This window comes from Drosophila novamexicana, unplaced genomic scaffold, assembly GCF_003285875.2.
Source record: "Drosophila novamexicana strain 15010-1031.04,08,12 unplaced genomic scaffold, DnovRS2.1 tig00000024-arrow-pilon, whole genome shotgun sequence".
Classification (NCBI taxonomy): domain Eukaryota; kingdom Metazoa; phylum Arthropoda; class Insecta; order Diptera; family Drosophilidae; genus Drosophila; species Drosophila novamexicana.
Window position 1 is genome coordinate 2,913,779 of NW_020824768.1, and position 20,256 is coordinate 2,934,034.

Below are 20,256 nucleotides of genomic sequence, written 5' to 3' on the forward strand. Positions count from 1 at the left end.
ATTTTGACTTGATAATATTTTAATTTATACACGAAGCGAAGCATCAACCGGTTGCCTCTGCGGCCTGGCCCGGGCCCGAGGACCGTTGCCGATCTTCCATATGCAGATGCCGGTTCCAAGACTCGACTAGCTCCGTTGTCACAAAAAATTAGCATCTCTGGGGCACAGCCGTTCAATTTTGGACTTTTCTTTCGCTTCTTTTTTTCTTTTAGATATTTATTTTTATTATATTTTTTTCGGTGCTCTTTCAAGGTCGCCTCAGCTGTTGTGGTTTTGAGTTTCTGCTGAATTTTATGGTGCAGTTTTTTTTTGTTTTTTTAATTTTGTATCTGTGGTGTTTAGCATGTTATTATACAATCTAATGTGGGCTTAGCTAATTGCCCTTTGTAGTGTCATTTGTCAGTTTTTAAATGATTTTGTGAGATTTTGCAGATTATGTTGCCAATTATTAAAGTCGCACAGCTGTCATTTGTTTGTTTTTGCTGCTGCGTGGGCGTAGATCGAGGTATAATGCCATAAATTATCAAAAGTAGCGGATCTTGATTGTTATTAATGAAGTCATCTGCACAATAGAGCACATGTTATAATATGCCTAGCCAAGAGTTTTCTTGGCCTTGTCGCCTATAGAACTCTGGCCTTAAGCACTCGTAGCGTGACTAATGCCCATTACTGGGGATTCTTGTCATAATTGTCTTCCTATATATTAACTATATTACTTTGTTTCTTTTTTCTTTGAGCACTTAATAGATTAAATATCTTTGCCCCTAGTCCAAACGTACAAAATTGAGATCGTTAAAGTAAGCCAAAAATATTATTTTAAATACTTAAGATATCGTCTTATATTTATATCTGTCTATGCCTACCCTTTTATGTAATTTTCTACATCTTCTATCATCTATTAATTCGTATTAATTTTCATTTTCATAGCTTGCATTTATTTTATAAATTTTCCACAGCTCGCATCTTCACAGCATTGGCTGCCTTTTCTGAGGCGTCGCTTGAATGGCAAGTGAAAACTAAGTTTCCTTTTGGAAAATCGTTTTCAGTTTCAATTTGTGTGCTTGTTAGTTGCTGTTTTTACTTTTTGTTATAGCCGTTTACAGTGCGGCAAATAAGTTAATCGCCGATTCCGGTTGCGATTTATTTGAGTTCGGCTCGCTTTGGCAAGCTCTGAGTAGTCACAGCTAATATGCAAAAGGAGCGCAGCATCTGTGTGAGAAATCTCAGTTTCACACGCATCAAATAGGTTTTTGGTGTTTCCCAGTAATTAACAAATTTAAATGTTTTCTTTGGGCGTGAGGAAAACTCAAAGTAAACGGCCAAAATGAAGAAATGAGCAGTAAAATGTTTCGAAGAAATTACAAAAATAATAAAACTAAAGTAAAAATCAAATGCACATACGTTCGTCGCAGATGGATGAAAGTAAAATTTGAAAAATTTTGCTGTAACCGTTGTTGTTGTTGTTGTTGTTGTTGTTGTTGTTGCTGTTGTGCTTACTGTGGCTGGTGATGAAAGTAAAATGGCGCAGTTTGTTGTTTTGTTTTGGGCGCCTTGCAAAGATGCGCACGCCAAAAGATACAAGATACAAAGATACAAAGCAACAAATTATGTATAAACAAATTATGGCAATTGTTTGTTTTTTTTTCAGCAAGTAATGCCTGGCAACAACAACAACAAAAACTACAACTGATTTCAGCAACAACATGTAGTACATGGCAAATAATTAGCAACGCTTGAGATAATTTTGCAAAGTTTTGCCAAGAGTTTTGGCCCTGAGTTTTGAAGAGTTAACATTGTCAGATGCTGCAACAAAGATAGCTTTGCAGCGTATTCAAAAAATCCAAAAAAAATCCAAAAAAAAAAAACATGGCTTACCTTAAAAGCAGCTAACAAATTTCTATATTTTTATAATAATCCACAAAAATTTCTCAATATATATTTTTTCATATTTTTCTTAAATGCTGCTGAAAATGCATTAGCAAAGGCAAAATGAATACAATAAACTGCACACACACGCACGCACACATGCGCAGACAGGCCAGAGAGAGAGAGAGAGAGAGAGAGAGAGAGAGAGGGAGAGAGAGATACATCACATATCTGCGTATGTGTGCGTGTGTGCTGCAGCTTGTTGCATTGTGTGCGTGCACTTGTGAAAATTTTATTGTTGTTTTTATGTACTTTGTATGTTTGTATATATTTTGTTTTTTGCTTAATGTCTAGCACACGCGTTTGCTTATATATTTGATTTAAGCATAATTTGTACAGCTTGCAAAGCTTAAAAAAGGCATTGATTGAAAACTCTTTGGGGCTATTACGACACTTGAGCATTAGTTTTTCACACAAATACAGCTGCACAGATTGGCGCATTCAACACCTTTTGGCCAGGTAATTTGGCAAGATTTTCGATTGCGCTTGATTTTTGGCCACAAATTAACATTAGCATAAACAATTTGCATGCAACATTTTTGTTTGCCATATCAATTTTATATAATTTTTTACAACACAATGCCAAACGCGCGCACACACACACACGCACACACATAACATATACATAGATGTATATATACACTTGTGCGAACGCAGCGCATGCGCAGCGTTTAATTTTTTTTTGTTTTTTGTTTTTCGTTCGTGGAATATAACCACACCCACTTACTTTTGCCAACCTGTCTTGGCTGCCGTTCACCTGGCTGACCGTTTGCAGACTGAAATTGCAGATTGTTGGCCAACTTTGAGTTGGCATAAAATCGTCTTTTGGTAACGTATCTCGAAGCTTTAGCTCGCTAATTTGGTTTCCAGTCGCATGTCTTGGGAACTGGTTTCTTGCCGCTTCGCCGCAACGGCTTTGCGCTTGCGCTCTGACAGAAAGAGCGCAAGAGAGCTGCGCGCGCGCGAGAGAGAGAGAGAGAGAGAGAGAGGGAGAGCGCGCAGTTGACTTTGCGAGCTTGAGCTTGAGCTTTTCTTTGTGTAGCACTTTTTGTTACAGTTTTTCCGCCGTCAGCATTCTGCAATAGTTTGACTTTGTTTTTGGTTTTCTGTGTGTTTTGTTATTGTTGCATTTTGCTTTTGCTCTGACTTTGCCGCATTTGCTGTTTAGTCGCTGGCTTCAATCTTATAAAGTAGCTTAACAGGTTTGCTGATTAGGATTTTAGACTTTTATTTTCAATTTATTTAATGAATTTCTTGCAAAACTTATTTAAAAAAATTGAAAAAATATATAAGGTGTATGCTGTGCTCAAAGTATACTGTTTCATATAAAAGTTGATCAAAGTTGATTTAAAATAATAGTATTATTATCAATAGAAAATCACGTAGAAAATGAAAAGAGCCTTACGATTTATATTTTATTATATACATATATATTATTGTGTTTTATTATTTTTATTTTAAATTATTTTGTTGAGTTTATTTCAAAAGCGAACTTACTTCATTCAAAATACCCCATTTCCGCATTGCTCTTTACGTTTTCTGTGCATTTATATCATTGTGACTGATCTATTATCGATTCACAATTGATATTCATGTGCTCGTTAATTTGTTTTGAATATTTAGCGCTTGATTTGCTGACTGACCGCAATGACATAATAACAATAACACAACAAATTGCTGCAGCAACAACAAAAACATCGCATTTCAATTAATGAACCAACGTAGGCCAAAACCATCTGCTATTAGTCACAATACACACACACACACACATACAGACGGACACACACGCATACACACAACAAAACAACCGTAACACAATAAGCTGTGGACGCTGTCCGAAGACACATAAATTGCTTAAACGGCTCATGAATTATTGCGCATACGCCGCGTGGTGCGGATCACAATTAAATTTTAGTTAGGCATTTTCTATACATGCAGAGAGAGGCACATTAAATGACTAAATCTAAAATCAACTGAATGCAAAATAATGTGAAGCATTTCAAGCGGCTCGTAATGAAATCAATCAGCGGTCAAAGCAAATGCTCCCCATTATAATTGTTGTTGTTGTTGTTGTTGTTGCGCCTGCTGCGGATTATGGCATATGCGACTTGAGGCTGTGTCTGCAGCTTGTTTGTGTGTGTGTGTGAGTGTGCGTGTGTGTGTGTGTTTTATTACGTCACAGAGCTAAAGTACTTGGAGTGTGTTGCACTGCATCTGCGCATGTGAAAGTTGAATTTGACGGCGACTGTCGTAGCCTGTATTCAAATTGGAGCAGCAGCAGTAGCAGCAGGCACAGTCACAGTTAACACACACACACACACACACAGCCACAAATCGTCGAGTGTTTATCGCAGACGGCGTGTGCCTCACATCTGAGCTACATTAATAGCACCCACTCATATTCATACAATTGTTTCCTATGCTCCATTATCCATCTATGTATTTGTGTGCTTGTGGGCCTGCTGCTGAGAACGGGAGCAATGTGTCGAGGCGCCCCTGTGTGTGTGTGTGTGTGTGTGTGTGAGTGTGTGGGTCGCCTAGCCGAACCGGTATGCCGCATACTATCCAAGCTGCTGCTTTTAGTACATGTTGTAACTGTTAAGCAGCTCTCGACTGGTCGCCAATTGCCAGCTGTTTTATTTGGTCTGATAAAAAATTTGTAGCATTTTGGCGTGCAAGAAAAAAAATAATTGCAAATCACATTTTAATAGGAAACTCAAGCTCACTTGTTTTATGGCTAATATCAAGAAGCTGTTGCTAACTTTACTGTTTATTTTAACTAAATGCTGGTTCGTTTTTCAAATTATTATATTTTCATTAGATTAGATATTTGCAGTTAAAACTTGCCAATTACATTTGTTTTATAATCAAACAGTTAGTTTTGTAGGGTAGCTGCCAGTCGAGCACGTTTATGGCAGATTTTAATAAGTTATTTTAGTTGTCGCCAACTCCTAAAAACTTAGTTTATTTATATTATTATTTTTTTTTTAGATTTTTTTCTTGTATTTTTGGCACCTTTTTTGCAAGTCAAATTTTGTTTGGCAATTGTCGGCAGCTTTTTAATCAGCTAATTTTTTGGCTTAGCTGTTAAGCAATCAAAACTAATTTATTAAAGCAACAGATAATACTATGAATTAAAACTATATATATGTCAACTTAAGGCCTCTTGCAATATGTGCACGAAATTGACAGAACTGACTGCCTGCAAGAGATAATTGATTCGATTTTCAAGTAACCTATAACTGAGCACATCAAATAAAAACAATAAGAGAAGTACCGTTATGTTTATGTAAAGACACAATTTTCGTGGAATTACAAAAACCCCACCCAAAAAAAATGAACGTTTTACCTCATTTGTTAAGGAGCTGAAAGAACAAAATGCATGCAAAAATGTTTTTTTATTGTTATTTTTAGAAGCGAAAAGTCGTTCAACCCGTTTGTTTGTTGTTGCTACGTAATTACATGGAAAAGAATGTATTTGTTGTTTTTATTTTTCTTGATTTTTGTGATTGGTTTTTTTTTGTTGTTTTCTTAATAATGCTAACTGGTTGGGCTTTACATTCTCTTGCAGGCCTTGACGGTTGCGGCGAAAACAAAACAAAGCGCGCGAAGCGAATTGCAATTCCGCAATCACTTCGAATGCGAATCCGAATTCGAATACAAATTCGAGTTCGAGTTCGAATCACGAGCTGTGAGTTGACCTTGCTTGGCTATGGCTAAGGCGTGTATCAGGTGGTTAATCTAGTTCTCAGATGATAAAGAAGTTCAATACGAAACGAAACACCTTACTCAGCGTGCTATTCGAGGCCGGACGCTCGTTGGCCGCCACATTCCCATCCAGCTGATCCTCCAGTTCGATGCCATAGCGCACTATATACCATTCGGCTACCAAGTATATGATCACCGTGATGAACGCAAATTTCAGATAGATCTTGAATATCCAAACAATATTGACGCATAGCTGATGCAGCAGCTCCATTGCATCCATGCCGCCGGCTAACGTTGCGTATGCGCAATGCAAATATGTCTGTGGCGAAAAAAACCAAACAGAAGAAAAAAAATGGTCTCAGCACCCCGCAACCCCCGTGCCAGTCGAGTGACTGCGCGTAGGGTCGACAAGCTGGGCAAAGATTGCGATTTGCTGAAATGAGGTCGCTTGAGGCGTCGCTTTGGAGTCGCTTTGTTGCTTATGCAATTCTTGTGGTTATTGTTGTTGTAGCTGTCGTGCTGTTGTTGTTGTTGTTGCTGTTGTTGTTGCCTTGTATTGATTGTGTGGAGCATCGCATTAGTATAGCGTTAAAGATGCACATTTCGCTTTTGTGCCTCAATATTGCCTCCGTCCCAGCTGTTGTTGTTGTTGTTGTTGTTGTCGCCTCATTTAAATTTTATAGTGTTGATGATCCCTCGCTTCGGTTTTTCGTCTGTCGCTATTTCGGCCTTTTACACTCGTAATAATTGTTGTTGTTCAGCAGCCGCTTTCAGTTTTTAAAGAGTCTTGTCTATTTTTTTGTCTTTTCTTTTCGGTATCTCTCACGTTGTCATTTGAACATTATGCGCGCACCTTAATTATGTTAATTTGTGCGACAGTTTTCTTTTATATTTTCGTCAGTTTTCGGTTAGGCTTAGCTCCATTGTGGCTGCTGCTGCATTTAACTTGTTTTTATTTGGGCGCACTGTAAAAAAATATTAGAAAAAAAAAACAAAAAAAATGACAACAATGAAATATTCAGCGCCTTTTAATGCGATTGTAAATTAATTTGTTTCCAGCCGGGCAACTAATATTGATGAAGATAAATGATTCGGGCCATAAATAACGGCATCAATAAACAAATTGGATTGCGAAAATGAGGCTGTGATATTTGTTTATTGGCAAAACTGGAGCAGAGGGCGTGTCGGGGCAGGTTTTTCGACAACAAAAATTATGATAGCAGGCCGAAATGTTGTAAAAGTTTTGATTAATATGTGTGATAAATGGAGCTGTTAAAGATAAATTTGTAAGCAGCCGAGTAAGCTTTTAATATAAACATAATTGAGCTTTAAAAAACCGGACTTTTATGTGATCTATATATTTATATGATAGTTTGCGTACTTAAAAAAATGGCAAGCATACACGAAATATCAATTGTTCAAAAGAGTCTACCAACTTTTGATTGAGCATAAGTAATCTCTTTGACTATCTATTTATAGTCGACAGAGTATCAGCTTAGGGCATACTTAAACTGCTCGATTGACCTTGACAGCAACCTTCCCAGACCAATTGGCATTCAGTGCCCCCCCTTTGAGCCACACCACTGGCTCTTGGCCAAGTTTGACAAATCAAAGCGTGTTGAGAGTCACAAAGTGCGAGTCAAAAACTCGATTGCATCTTCAATACACTTGACAATCGCTTACACAAAATCAGCTTAACCTACGATTTGTATCTTTTGCCCGACAGCGCCTGCAACTTGAGTTGCATCTGAGCTGGGTTGATAAATGCAGCAATTATTTAAAGCACACAAATCAACTTCAACTTGGATGGGTCTACGGCTGACCGGTGCGGCAGTCGTCTTTGGCAGTTACGAAAATGCGGCGCATAAAAAAGCCAAACAAAGTATATTACATTAATTTAAAAATGCACGCGCAAAAAAACCCGCAGTTGCTGCAATGCACTAAGCAAAAAAAAAAAAAAAAAAATAAAGACAATTTTGAAAAAACAGAAACCAGTCTCACAAATGGACAAAGGTGGATTGCCTTCATTGCCTTGGGACTTGGCACTTGGCGGACTGTTGTGCATCGACTGCCAAGTCGAATTCTTCCTGACTGTGCACAAAAAAATAAACAAAATATGCAAATGCTGAAGTTGAACTGTCTCATAAACTGAGCCCCAGTCGCTGAGGCAAAGACGCATCCCAGCCCCCAGTTCAAGCTGTCAGCTTGTCAACCGGCAGACCCGAGCCAAACTAGACACTAGATTCAAGATGCGAAACTGAAAAACCTGAGACCTGAGACTTCAGACATTCAAGATTCGCAGAAACGCAGGCGCTGTATTTTGTATCTTGTTCGCCAAGGCAGTTGCTTCAGTCTCTGATAAGTTCGAGTACGCGTCTATATATCTGCGCTTACCGGTTTCTGCGACAGCTTGTAGACCCTCTGACATTCTCACCTTATTCGAAAAAATATTCAGTTTTGGTTTACTTATCAATACCCTGTAGTCATAAAATTGCTTAAAAGTGGCATGTTGATGTGGCATATTGTGATGGATGTGGATAATTATTTTCAAATATATGATTTTGGTTATCTTAGAGTAAAAATCATTTGGGTAAGACCCTGGCTTAAAGCAAGGTCATTGCATTTGTAACGTATTCGGTAAATGCCTATTTTGGGTGTTAAACAAATATAGCCCGTATTTTGCATAAGAAAACATGTATGACTTGCCATATTTTCAGTACAACGGGCAAATACACAAAACACAAAATACAAAATGAATTGTACACATATGAAGAACAAAGGTTTATTCCAAAACCTGGACTTAAGAATGTGGAAAATTACTTTCACAAGCCGAGCCTAAAGGCAGCGAGTTAGTTCGAACTGTGCACTGAACCAGCGACTTCTTTTCTGCATATAATTCTGAGGCATATTCCAAAAATATCCTATATCCAATATTCTCCGGTTTTCTTATATCTTTTCCAGCTACAGGGTATTTTTCAGTTCAGCACTCTTTCCTATAGAATTCTTACGCGTTTGATACTCGAAATGTTGCTTGAGTCTCATACTTATATAGTAATATAATTATTTCCTTTTTTTCTTCGCTACATGACATTTGCGTCACATAGTAAATTATTTGCCTGCATATTAATTAGTGAGCAGTTCCATAACATTATTCGGCTTTTGTTTTATAAATAATACGCACTTATATAATGTTGTTGTTGTTGTTGTATTTGCTTCGGCTACTTGACAGTAACCCATTCAAATGTGGGTGACCAGCGAGCGAGCAGGGGCCAAGCAAACGAGTCGAAAACGTGTAAAAATACAAAAAATAAATCCGAAACGCACGCGGACAGTGCCAACATTTAAGTAGGCACGACCATAGATATTTGGGTATAGATAGGTCGGGGCTTGTCTAGGGTCTGCTTGGATTATAGAGTGTGGAGTGTGGAGTGTGGGGCGAATCGGGGGCAGGCTGACACGCATTTCTAATCGCTAACTGCACAAATTGTGTCACCTGGCTGCCTAATGACCAAAACTTGACAATTGACTTATAATTAGGTAGGCCTGAAGTTTGAGTACATAAACAAGTTTTTCTCTTGGTCTTAATCTATGTGTTTCCGCATGCTGATGGCTGTTTGTTGTTGGTTGTAGGTGCCTGGGAGGTTGTATTAATTGTTAGTTAATAACTGATAGGAAATACTTTAATCTTTGCCAAAAAATACATATGTTTCTGACTTAATGTGTTGAAAGAACTTGATTTGCGCTCATGTTTCTTCCCAGTGGAATCTTGTATTCCTGATTCCTACTACTTAACTATAAATTTTTTCCGTAAATTTTGTTTCAGTTAACTTCAAAAATTACAAAAAATTAACAAACTCCCAGATCACATTCACTATCTGCTTCTTCTTGCTGTTTCATACAAAACCTTTTACCATTAAAATTTGTTGCTCAAAGAAACAATCTATCCATCAAAATAATTCCAAATTATAACTATTCAAGCATCTTCTTGCGCACGCTTAATCTAAATTTAATATTTACCTTATTGTTATCTATTCGTGCACATTTTGCTGAGGCGTAAACAAAAAAAAGCAAAGACCAAATACAAGCAGCTAACTTTGACAACTGGAAACTGGAAGCGTTCACAATTCCAAAGCTTATAGCCATATGATCAGCAGCTGATCAACAAGCAGAGCTTTGAAAGTAAACAGCGACAGCAACGTGTGTGAGAACGAAATGTCACTAGTGTGCTGAAAGCGAGAGTTACATAGCAGTGAGCTTTAAGGCAGCTCACAAAATCAAAGCTTTTACATCAAATACCTTAATCGAACGCTTAAAAGTATGCAGCAGAAGGGCACAAGTATTTTATATACATTTTATTTTACAATTTTGATGCAGGTACATAAGAATTAAAAAATGAAATGTGCAAGAAATAATATATATACAAAAGTGAATTTGGGAAACTTGCCAACTGTGTGGAGGGTTAAACAAAGTAGCGCCAATTTGCAGCACACTCACTTGACAACAACAACAACAACTACAAAGCTTTCGCGAGATGTTCTTTATTAAGTTTCTAATGTCTCTGCAGATTCACTCAATGGCCTCAATTATTTCATATTCTTCATCCAAAGAATGATCATAATCGATGTTGTATTTATTTTTGATTTTACTTTTATAATCCTTGAGCTCATCGTCGTTTTCAAATTTATTCAAATTGTAGCGCATCGCGCCGCGTTGCTTGCTGTTGTAGTTGTTGTTGCTGCTGCTGCTGTTGCTGCGGCTGTTGCTGCTGCTGCTGCCGCTGTGTTGGGTGCTTGAGGTGCGATTGCTATGCCTAGAGGACGTGTTGCCTATCCTAAATTGTTTACTTTTATTTCTACTGCTCTGCTTACGGCTACTGCTACTATTTTGTCTACTTTGATATTCGCTATTTTTACTAGAATTATATTGTTGCTGTTGCTGCTGTTGCTGCTGCTGCTGCTGCTGCTGCTGCTGTGATGATGAGTATGACGATTGAGATTGATTGGTTGTGTATCTCATGCTGCCTCTAAAACTATTTTTGGTCATTTTATTGTAGTTGGTTGGTGCGGTGCTATCTACGATTCTGTTGTTGTTGCTGTTGTTGATGTGCTTGCTTTTATCTATGTTACTGCTGCTGCTGCTGCTGTTGATGTTGCTTTTGTTTTGTGCCAGAAACTGTCGCTGTCTGCCGCCTCGTTGCCGATTCACTGCCTCCGCCGCCGGCGCCGTTGTGTGTGCTGTCCCAATCTTATACTCATCATCAGCCTTATATCATACCTCATCCTGCTGCTGCAGCTGCTGGCTGCGCTCTGGTATGCGATACAGCTCATCGTTGTTCTGATACAGTTGCTCGGAGCCGGCGCAGTTCACGTTCGACCACCAATCGCAGACGCGTACGGCCTGATTGAAGACGGTGCCATTGGGACAGAGGAAGGAGTACTGATGTCCAGAGTGCAAGCACCAATGCCAGACCTTCGAAAAGTATAAATCAACATGATTAGTTCGTGATTCTTAGCACATAACCCAAGTCGGGTTTCTTAACGAAAAATCAACACATTTATCTATGGAATCTACCTAATTCATTCCTTGGATATTCTCTGCCTCTTGTTAGGAATAGCTTTCCCCTTTTACTTACCTGGCACCTGGTCTCGGTATCCGCATAGTAGCCCGGCTGACGTCCTTGGCAGTTGAATGACAGGCCCTTGGGCACAGCATCGTAGATTGGATAATCCTCGCCAGCTATGTAGCCATCAATTTGCTGCAATTGAAACGAAAATGAGATGCGGCTTTCAAGTACAAATATTGCATGGGAATGTGAATTATCTCATCGAGTGCAGCCGAGCTGCATGTGACCTTCGTTTGGGTGTTTCATTTGGAGCCCGCTGATTGCTCAAGCAGGGCACATTTAAATCATGGCAAAACAACAAGCAAAATGTTGTCTAAACAATAACAAATTACGAGCCTGAAACAATTGCCACACACAATTTTGGTACACGCGAAAAACACAACCGAAATTTGAAATGCAAATGCATCAACCGAAAAACCTGTCGAAAAGCTAGCAACAAATATTTTAGAAAAAAACCTGGGTAGAGATCAACAAAAGAATCATTGAGTGTTGAAAATGTGCAATTGTGGGTGGCTGCCTCTGTATGCGTGTGTGTGTGTGTGACAATAAAACCTCTTTAAAAACAACAGAGAACTGTCAATCTCATGCGTATGAAACCATGAAAAGCCGACACAGCCACAAAGCGTGGCCAAGTGGCAGCCACATCGCACACACACACACACACTCACACACATGATGACATTCCCATGACTCGACATTCGACAGCCGAGCTAGGCACTGTGTTCTTTTGTTTAACCAGGTGAACATTCCATATCATATTATGCCATTCCATTTTCATATGCATTCCTGTCGCTGTCGCATGTTGCATGTTGCATGTCACAGGTCCGTCTTTCACTTATCTTGATCTTGCGTCAATTCCAATCTAAATACAATTTTACCACACCAGCATTGTTGTTTTTGTTGTTTGTTATGCTTAAATAAATTTATTTGCAGGGCGTGTGATCCCAACTCTATAGATGGACTCTTTTTTTAATTATGTCAAAAGGCATATCTTATTGTTATTTCGAAATTTGAGATTAAAGCTTGGTTTAGGCTGATGAGCAGTGATAAATATTGCCTCATAACTGATCGATAACTGTCCGATTACACTTATTTTTCGATAACTATTCATTTGCTAGCTGCTAACTATTCGATAACTATTTTCTGCTCTTACCAAACAATTTAACAGCGCTTCATTTATTACCTCTGCGATTTCCTGCAGCACGCTAATAACTTTCATGAGCTCTTAACATTTTCAACTGCAATAACAACAACAGAGCCCAGTGCCTCAGTAACCCAGCTGCAATGGGCAACCGCCCCCACAACCCCCTCAGCCGACAGGCAGCAAGTACTTGGACTGTTTAAATACCAGACGACGAAGACTTTAAAACAACAACAGCAAAGCGGGCAATTTTCCTTTCTTTTGTGTTGTTGTTGTTATTGTTGTTGTGCTTTTGTTATTGCCCTCGTTGTTGTCGTTGTTGCTGTCTAGAGCAGGGCACCAAGGCTAATTGATAAAAGACAACAACAAGAAAGAGGCAACAAGGCAAACGCAGCAGCCGCAGCAGAAGAAGACGGTAAAAAGCAAACGATGACGACACCTTGAGCAATGGGAAATGTAGCCTGGGCAATGGGGATTTAGGGGGAGTTAAGAGCCGCGGGTACGTGTAAGTTGTTGCTGGTGTGGCGTTTGCGGACGTGAGAAGATGTCTAACACTTTGCAGACAGGTCGACGTCGACGTCGACGTCGGCGTCGTTGTCGTTGCACTTGCAAAATCGCATGCAGCCATGTCTAGAAAAAAAGTGACTTTTTGGTCCACTTTTTTTTGGGTTTGCGGCAACAATTGCATTGTTGTTGTTGTTGTTGCCACTGAGGCGACTGCGGCTGCAACTTTGCGTGGGAGTTTGCTGTTCTTGTTGTTGTTGTTGTTGCTGTTGTTAGCTGTGTGTAGATCGCTATCAGACAAGAGACAAATGGTGTGCGCAATCTTTTACTTTGAATGAGTATAGAAATTATCTAAGATGACACTTTTTTTGCCACAGAAATTGCAGCTGCTGCGAATGCTGCTGCTACTGCTGCTCATGATATGTCTGTTCTACGCTGATATCGTGTGTATATATAGAGCTAATGAAGCGATCAAATTTAAATTTTAATGCGCCTCCATTCCCAGGCTTATAAAGTTTTATGAGCGGGAAAATATTTCGGCGATAAATGCAAAGATAATTGACAAAGCGCAATAAATAGACAAATCGACAAAGCCAGACGGACGGGCTAGTCTGGCTAGGGCTAAGGTAAGTAGTTACAGCTCCGGGTTCACCCGAACTTACCCCATTGACACAGTTTCCTGCCAGCAGCACAGCGAACACGACAACAAAAGCGATGGACATGCAGGAGGCAAAGATGTTGCTGGAGGAGGCGGCGTAGTTGCTGCCGTTACTGCCAGCCAGATGAAGATGCTGCTGACTGCTATCTAGTTGTAGTTGTTGTTGTTGTTGCCGATGTTGCTGTTGTTGGTGTTGTTGTTGTTGTGGTGATTTGTTCGCTGTTGTTGCGGCTGCCATGATGTCTGTGATTTTGGGTTTACGGCTACGCGGCGTATACGTAATTTAAATGTGATTTAAAGTTTGTTTCGCTGTTGTTGTTGCTATCTAAAATACAAAATCGAAAGAGAGAAAAAAAGACGAGCTAAGCTAAGTGCTATTAGATGTTATATACATGCACAACATCCACTTTGTGTGTGTGTGTGTGTGTGTATCTGCGCGCATTTTTAGAAAGGAAGCTGCAATTGGAAAATTGCATTCGGCCCAGGCAGAAGCGATGTCTTCAGTAGTGTTATTTCTTTGGTTTGGCATGTAATTAGATTTCATTTTTATATTTTTATTATTTTCTGATGCATGGCATGGCACGGCTGTTTTGGAATTTTATGCTTGCCGCAAATGGTAATGGGCATTTGTGGTTGCGGCGTTTTTTTTTTTTCTGTTTTTGTGGTTGCCTTGCCAGGAGCTGCCGTTGAAGACAACAACATTCACTTCTTGCCACTTGGCGTTAGCCTTTTGAATACAGTTTGTATAGTTTTTTGATTACGTTTAATGGTTGATTAACTTGGCATGCGCAACGATTGTGGGTGATAATTACACAGAGTCAATTTTATTTAATTGAGAGATTGTATTCGTTGAGACAAATTGAAAAGATGTTCATTTAAAGAATCATTTAGCAGAGTCTAATTAGCTTGGAATGAGGTCAGATATTGGCAAAGGTATGAGTTTGACTTGTTTTAACTATGGAAAGATAACTATTCTACGTAGTCCTAATAGCAGTTCAGTTTTGATCTCTAATTGAAGAATGACTGGTCATTTAAAAAGCTCATTCCTTATAATCCTTCAGCTATACTCGCAGCTCTTGATAAATACTTCAGTTTAGTTGTATAAAATCATATATTAGCTATCTAAAAACTTTCAGATTATGTTATTGAAACCGAAAATACTCCGTTTCGTTTTTGTTCCTTGAGTATTCCTTTGTTTTTTTACAACAACATTTATCTTAAAGCTATTTTATGAATGCATTTATTCTTTGTTTCTTAAATCTTTCTGAATTAAGCTCCTCCAAATTTGATTCAATAGCAATTATTTTCCATTTAAACCAAATGCAATTATTAAACATTTTTAATCAAACTAAACCAAATTGAATTATTTATCAGTATTGTTCAATTAAAAAAATTAATCATCAATTTGAATTAAAGGAATTTCTTCGTAATCAAAGTTGAAGTGTTTAATTATTTATATTATTTATTTAATAATTCTCTGCCGTTAGTTTATAGAGGTTTATATATATATATTTTTAATTTAAATTTTACGTAATTAATCTCTCAACTCTTGATATGTTTGTTGATAGTTGTTGTTATTATTTTTATTTTTTTTTTGCGCTGCTCGTACGTTTTTGGGTCGCGAGCTGCTAGCTGCACGTGTTGCCGCGTTTGGAGTTGATGCAAAAGTTAGAAAAAATTTCGCATCAATTTTAGTTTTATACTCAAGAGCAGGTCGAGCGCGGCGCCGTTACCATCGACTGGGGGCCAATAGATGAGCGCAGCTCCACACAGAAAATGCACAGCGTCATCGTCATTGCTGGAGCCGCCGTCGCCGCCGCCGCAATTGCCAAAGAGCAAACTCATCGTCATCGTCGACAACGGCGTCGTCATCGTCATCGTCAGCACTGCGAGCAGCAGCCGAAACTGAAACTAAATCATCGTGCAATTGGCGCTCATTCGGCTCTCGAGCTGGTTCGTCTCTTGGCTCGTTCGTCTCATTCATCGCTAAATAGTTGGCGCTGTGGCAGATGCCGCAGTCTCGCAGCCTCACAGCCTCGCCGCATTGCAGCATTGTTGGGGGGCTTTGTTTTGCTTGCGGCTTTTGTTTGTTTATGTTTTTGGCATATTTTGTGTCGCAAAAAAAAAAATTAAATAAATAAATAAAATTAGTGCAAATTTTGCATTTCGGCTTGTGAGCCATTGATGAAAGCCAAACAAAAGACTTAGGCAACGAACTTGTAAGACTGTAACAGTGTTTAATTGCGGCATTGCACCGAAATGATTGCAATTAGCAGCATTTAAATGCGATAACAACGGAAGACTTAGGCAACGAACTGGCCAGTTGATAGCTGTTAGAAAATTGCTATTATTAATTGCTATTAAAATAGTTAAATGGGTAATTAGCAGCTAAAGCATAGCACGGCTTACAACGCGACATTCGAAATTAATAAGGAAAAATAAAAGACTTAGGCGACGAACTTGCAAAGTTGATAAGCAAACGGATATATGCATTTTTCATAAGGTGCTAATTTATTGTCTGTAAATGAGTATATGGATAAATAAGAACTTAAGTCAGGGATTCTCGGCTCACGTTCGGAGGTAATAAGAACAAAAACAAAAGACTTAGGTAACGAACTTGCAATTTGAAAAGCAAAAGGATATAATGTGAATGGGGATATGTTTTAAATTTCTCATGTGATCAAACTTAATATTTCATTTGCCATCTGTCAACGAGTAAAAAGGTAAATAAGAACAGGAGATAATATTGGATTATTGGCAAACATTGGGCAATAGTTAAGAAAAAGAAAAGACGCAGACAAACAACTTGATAAGCGAAACTATTGCAAGTTCTGTCATGTATGAAGTGTACTTAAACGAGTAAGAAAGACAATATTAAAGCCACCAAAGAGCTTGCAATTTTTAATGTGTTCTCGGATTTGATTTCATGTAAGAGCTTGAGCAACTAAACCATCAACCGGATGCCGTTTAAAGCTGCTAAGCGCTTTAATTACGCAAATCCCTGATGTTAAAAACCCACGCCGCAGCGCAATTTCCATTTGAAATTACCATAAATTAAACTAATTAAAATCAAATCGCGGCAATAAATTTACAGCAGACATTCGCTCTAGAATTGATGCAGCCAGCCGCCAGCAGCCAGCAGCGTCAGCCAGCGACAGCCGCTCACTTTCAAAAGATGTGCAGTGGCAATCCGGTTGAGGCAATTGAGCCAAGGAATATATCGACGGCCACTGCCGACTGCAGATGGCTTTCAGTGCGCTTCAATTGAAGCTCATGCAGAGACGAATCTTGTGACTGAGATGCAGACTGAGAGTACGACCGGAGTCTGAGACTGAGACTGAGACTCATTCTGGTTCACCTTCGAGAAAAGCATTGCGGCAGCTACAACTAATAACAGCAACAAGAAACGTTTGGCAATGCGGCTGCTGCTTCGGCCGCTGCTGCTGTTGGCTTAGTTTTCCAGTTATTTATATATTTTTTTATATGTCTGTGAGAAATTCCCTTAATCAGCGCAGTCATTGCAACTGCCACAGCGGTTGCAAACAAGAAAAGTCTAAATTTGCTGCGACTGGCAGCTGAAAATGGCAGCAGGTACGTCGGGCTTGATTTCAAATACCTATTATCATTAGGCGTTGGTTGCTGCCATTTCATAATGGACCTCAAACGGACTGAACTGAACTCAACTCAACTCAACTGATGTGAGCTGTAATTAATATAGCTCTATAGGCCTGATGACTTGTGGCCATATTTTATTGGAGTTTAGCACTTGTTTCACACGCTGCCGCAGATTATATTTGTGTGTTATTTTTTCTCTTGAATACCCGTTGATAATTGACGGGGGTGCTGCCCTTGAATGGGGCATGGACTGTAGCCGACACAACATGTGCCATCATCTCGAACGTCCGGATAATTTGGCTGGCCGCATTAACCTTGACTTTTAACCAAGCGGAGGTGGCACCAACAACAGCAGCTGCTTCTTGAAAATTGTTTCAAATACGTGACGAAAACAATAATAAAGTAATTATCTACACACATGCATACATATATATATATGTATATATGGGGTCGACTTGGCTTGACTTTCATTGTGGTTGACACTTGTTGTGCCGCAAAAACGATTTTCTGTGTGCGTCGTTTTTTATTCTGCTGTCAGCTTTATGGAGCATTAGCGCATTTTAAATGGTTTCTTCTTTGCTATGCTGGGTTTTTGTTTTGGCCATTTGCTAATGCGGCCAAGACGCGACCATCTATTCGAATACCATAATTTATTAAATTAGCTATGAAATGACTTTTTAATATAGGTAGGCGAGTGAGCTCATCAGGCTTAGGTGTCATGTACTTCCCTTTTAAGAACCATCTTAAGACTAATGTCTTGTCACGGTTAAAATGAGTCTGAGAACTTTTAAGTAACAATATATTTTATACACCACTTAATGTGTACATTGTATATAATGTATATTATATAAGTACCCCTACCCAATGGGGTCTAGTGCAATATATTCATTCAGGAAGAAAGGTACAAAAGAAAGTAGCTCTTAAGCTCAACTCATCCAATTACAAGCACTTTATATAATTATTTAAGCTTTTCGCTGTTGCCGCAACTCTCAGCTATTTCCTGTTCCTAATGCATGCCACATCATTAATTCACTTGGAGCTCACATTATTCAAGCTAAAATCCTGCTTATAAAAAACGAGAAGAAATAAAAACCATTTCCTAAACAGACCGCAACTTGATAAACGCACTTGAGCAGCCGTTTTAAGTTCTCATTGTTCTGGTTTTAGAGCTTAATTTTTTTATTTTCCGTTTTGCCATTTTTGGTCGTTTTTGCTCCTTTCAATGGTTTTGGCGTTGCACAAACACAATGCAGCTGCAGTTAGCTGATTATTGTGCAAATAAAAGTTCTAATGATGATTTCGGCAACAACAATGCAATTATGCAAAGCAACAACAGCAACAGCAGCAGCAGCAGCAGCAACCAAAAAAGAGGAAGGCAATTAAATAGAAAACGAGAATGAAACGAGGAATTATAATTATCATGGGGCTGCAATCAACAATGAATATGCTAAACAGTCGAGCGGAGAACATCCTATGGTGCCACAAACGTGGCACATGCCACATCCGCCCCAAACAACAAACGAGTTGGGGGCATCATCAACATCAGCTTCAGCCCCAAAACTCTCAGGTAGCCATTTGCGCAATGCGCCAAAACCAAGCCCAAGCTCAAAACCGAAACCGAAACCGAAATCAAACCAAATATCATACATCATCGCAAAGGTTGCCAAATTATATCGGATCGCCGCTTCTCTCCCCTCTCTCTCTCTCTCTCTCTCTCGCTTCCTCTCTCTCTCTCATTCAAATTGTGGCAAATTGTCGAAGTTTTGTAATCAAACTCGCTTATTGTTTTTTTTTTTCACCCATCTTCTTTGCGGCCCAGCTATTTCACACACGATGACTTTTCGCTAAACTGAACTTCTGCTATTTCAGTTTCTTCTACTTGAAATTGAGCGCCAGCTCGTATTGAATTCAAAGCGTTTGCCAAATAATTTGTCACATTTGTTTGCGCCATTTGCCGAGGATTAGGCGAAAGTGTTGACACACCAAATCGAGCAATTGGGATGGAAGTTGGGATGCGGGGGAGTGGGTCACTGGAGCTCTTGCAATTTTGTGCCTTGATTGATTTTCAGTTGCCGACAATTGTAGTCATTAGTCCAAGTGACTATTAAATTATGTCAAGCTCCCAAATTGGGTTAAATGTGTCAGGCTGGGGGTTTTTTCTGCAAGAGATTGCTTGGGCATGGGCAAGTTAGGGCTTCACAGCTTTGCCAAGCTATCTATTACCGAATCACATAGCACAAAGGCAAATTGAATATTACAAAACTCAAACGATTGATCTATTTTTTTAATTCTATAGCCTGTACCTTTGGCGAATTGAATATCATGACTAGCAGGTTTCTCTTTACCCAGAAAGGTTATTCATACTTAGTTTCCATTAACAGCTGAAAAGATCTGGCCAAGTCTACTCAAGCATTTCAATCTCACATTCAGCCACATTCAATTTTGTTCACACCGCTTTTTTGTGCTTTTCATAGATCTATCCATGCCCAATTACTATTCTGTTTCAAGCTGTCGTTAACTATTTTCAATAAAACATCATTTTCGTTAACAAATTTGTCAAATTTTTCAAAATTGTAAAAGCCAAACATGAATTATGAACTGCAAGTCGAAACAAAAAATCAAGAAAAATGCCATAACAATTTATTGAACAACAGTTGATGAATGCTGTGCTGATGGACAGCTGTGACAACAATAGCAACAACAACAACAACAACAGTAATCAGATTGAAGATGATTGAAACGACTCGAACATCGAGTTAGAAGGCCAAAGAGTACCAAAAAACAATTGCAGGCAGGCTGTGCGGGCCGTGCGGCTACCAATTCCATTGAAAAAGATTCAGATACAACAAAAGAAGGCACAACAGAAATTGAAAAACAAGCAAAATAAGTTGGACAAGTACAAATGATAATCATGACGCTTCAGAGCAGACGATGATAGACAAACGCTTTCGGCGAAATTTAACACAAAATGCCAGCCAAAAGCCAAGGAAGACAAAGATGATTACAGCTCAAATTGAGCTCGACCGGAATATTGAAAATGCCAGCCGAACCACAGCTGGGCAGCAGAGGTGGGAGGGGGAG

General features: G+C 39.1%; 3 protein-coding genes across 3 annotated transcripts in view; all 3 read right to left on the minus strand.

The window, feature by feature from the left end:
• Nucleotides 1-5,305: 5,305 nt before the first annotated feature.
• On the minus strand, nucleotides 5,306-9,717 carry LOC115771031. The gene is made up of 2 exons (XM_030716566.1): nucleotides 9,652-9,717; nucleotides 5,306-6,599 (listed from the first exon to the last, which is right to left on the minus strand). The coding sequence occupies exon 2, from the start codon at nucleotides 5,912-5,914 to the stop codon at nucleotides 5,675-5,677; it is 240 nt and encodes a 79-aa protein (XP_030572426.1). The 5' UTR covers nucleotides 5,915-6,599; nucleotides 9,652-9,717; the 3' UTR covers nucleotides 5,306-5,674.
• Nucleotides 9,604-13,726, minus strand: LOC115771245 (protein kinase 4). Its single transcript, XM_030716846.1, is given in 4 exon segments — nucleotides 9,604-9,634; nucleotides 10,376-11,103; nucleotides 11,267-11,389; nucleotides 13,565-13,726. Coding segments are annotated over 4 exon segments (942 nt in total). The 5' UTR covers nucleotides 13,625-13,726.
• Nucleotides 13,727-13,811: 85 nt separating this feature from the next.
• LOC115771246 overlaps nucleotides 13,812-20,256 on the minus strand; it is a 30,083-nt gene continuing 23,638 nt past the window's right edge. Inside the window, exon 5 of the mRNA XM_030716847.1 lies at nucleotides 13,812-13,885. Within this exon, the coding sequence (XP_030572707.1) occupies nucleotides 13,882-13,885 (4 nt within the window). The 3' untranslated portion in view covers nucleotides 13,812-13,881. The remainder of the gene's footprint in view (nucleotides 13,886-20,256) is intronic.

Excerpts from the sequence above, each read along its gene's own strand:
- LOC115771031 (XM_030716566.1), bottom strand. The coding sequence starts at position 5,914 with ATGGATGCAATGGAGCTGCTGCATCAGCTATGCGTCAATATTGTTTGG.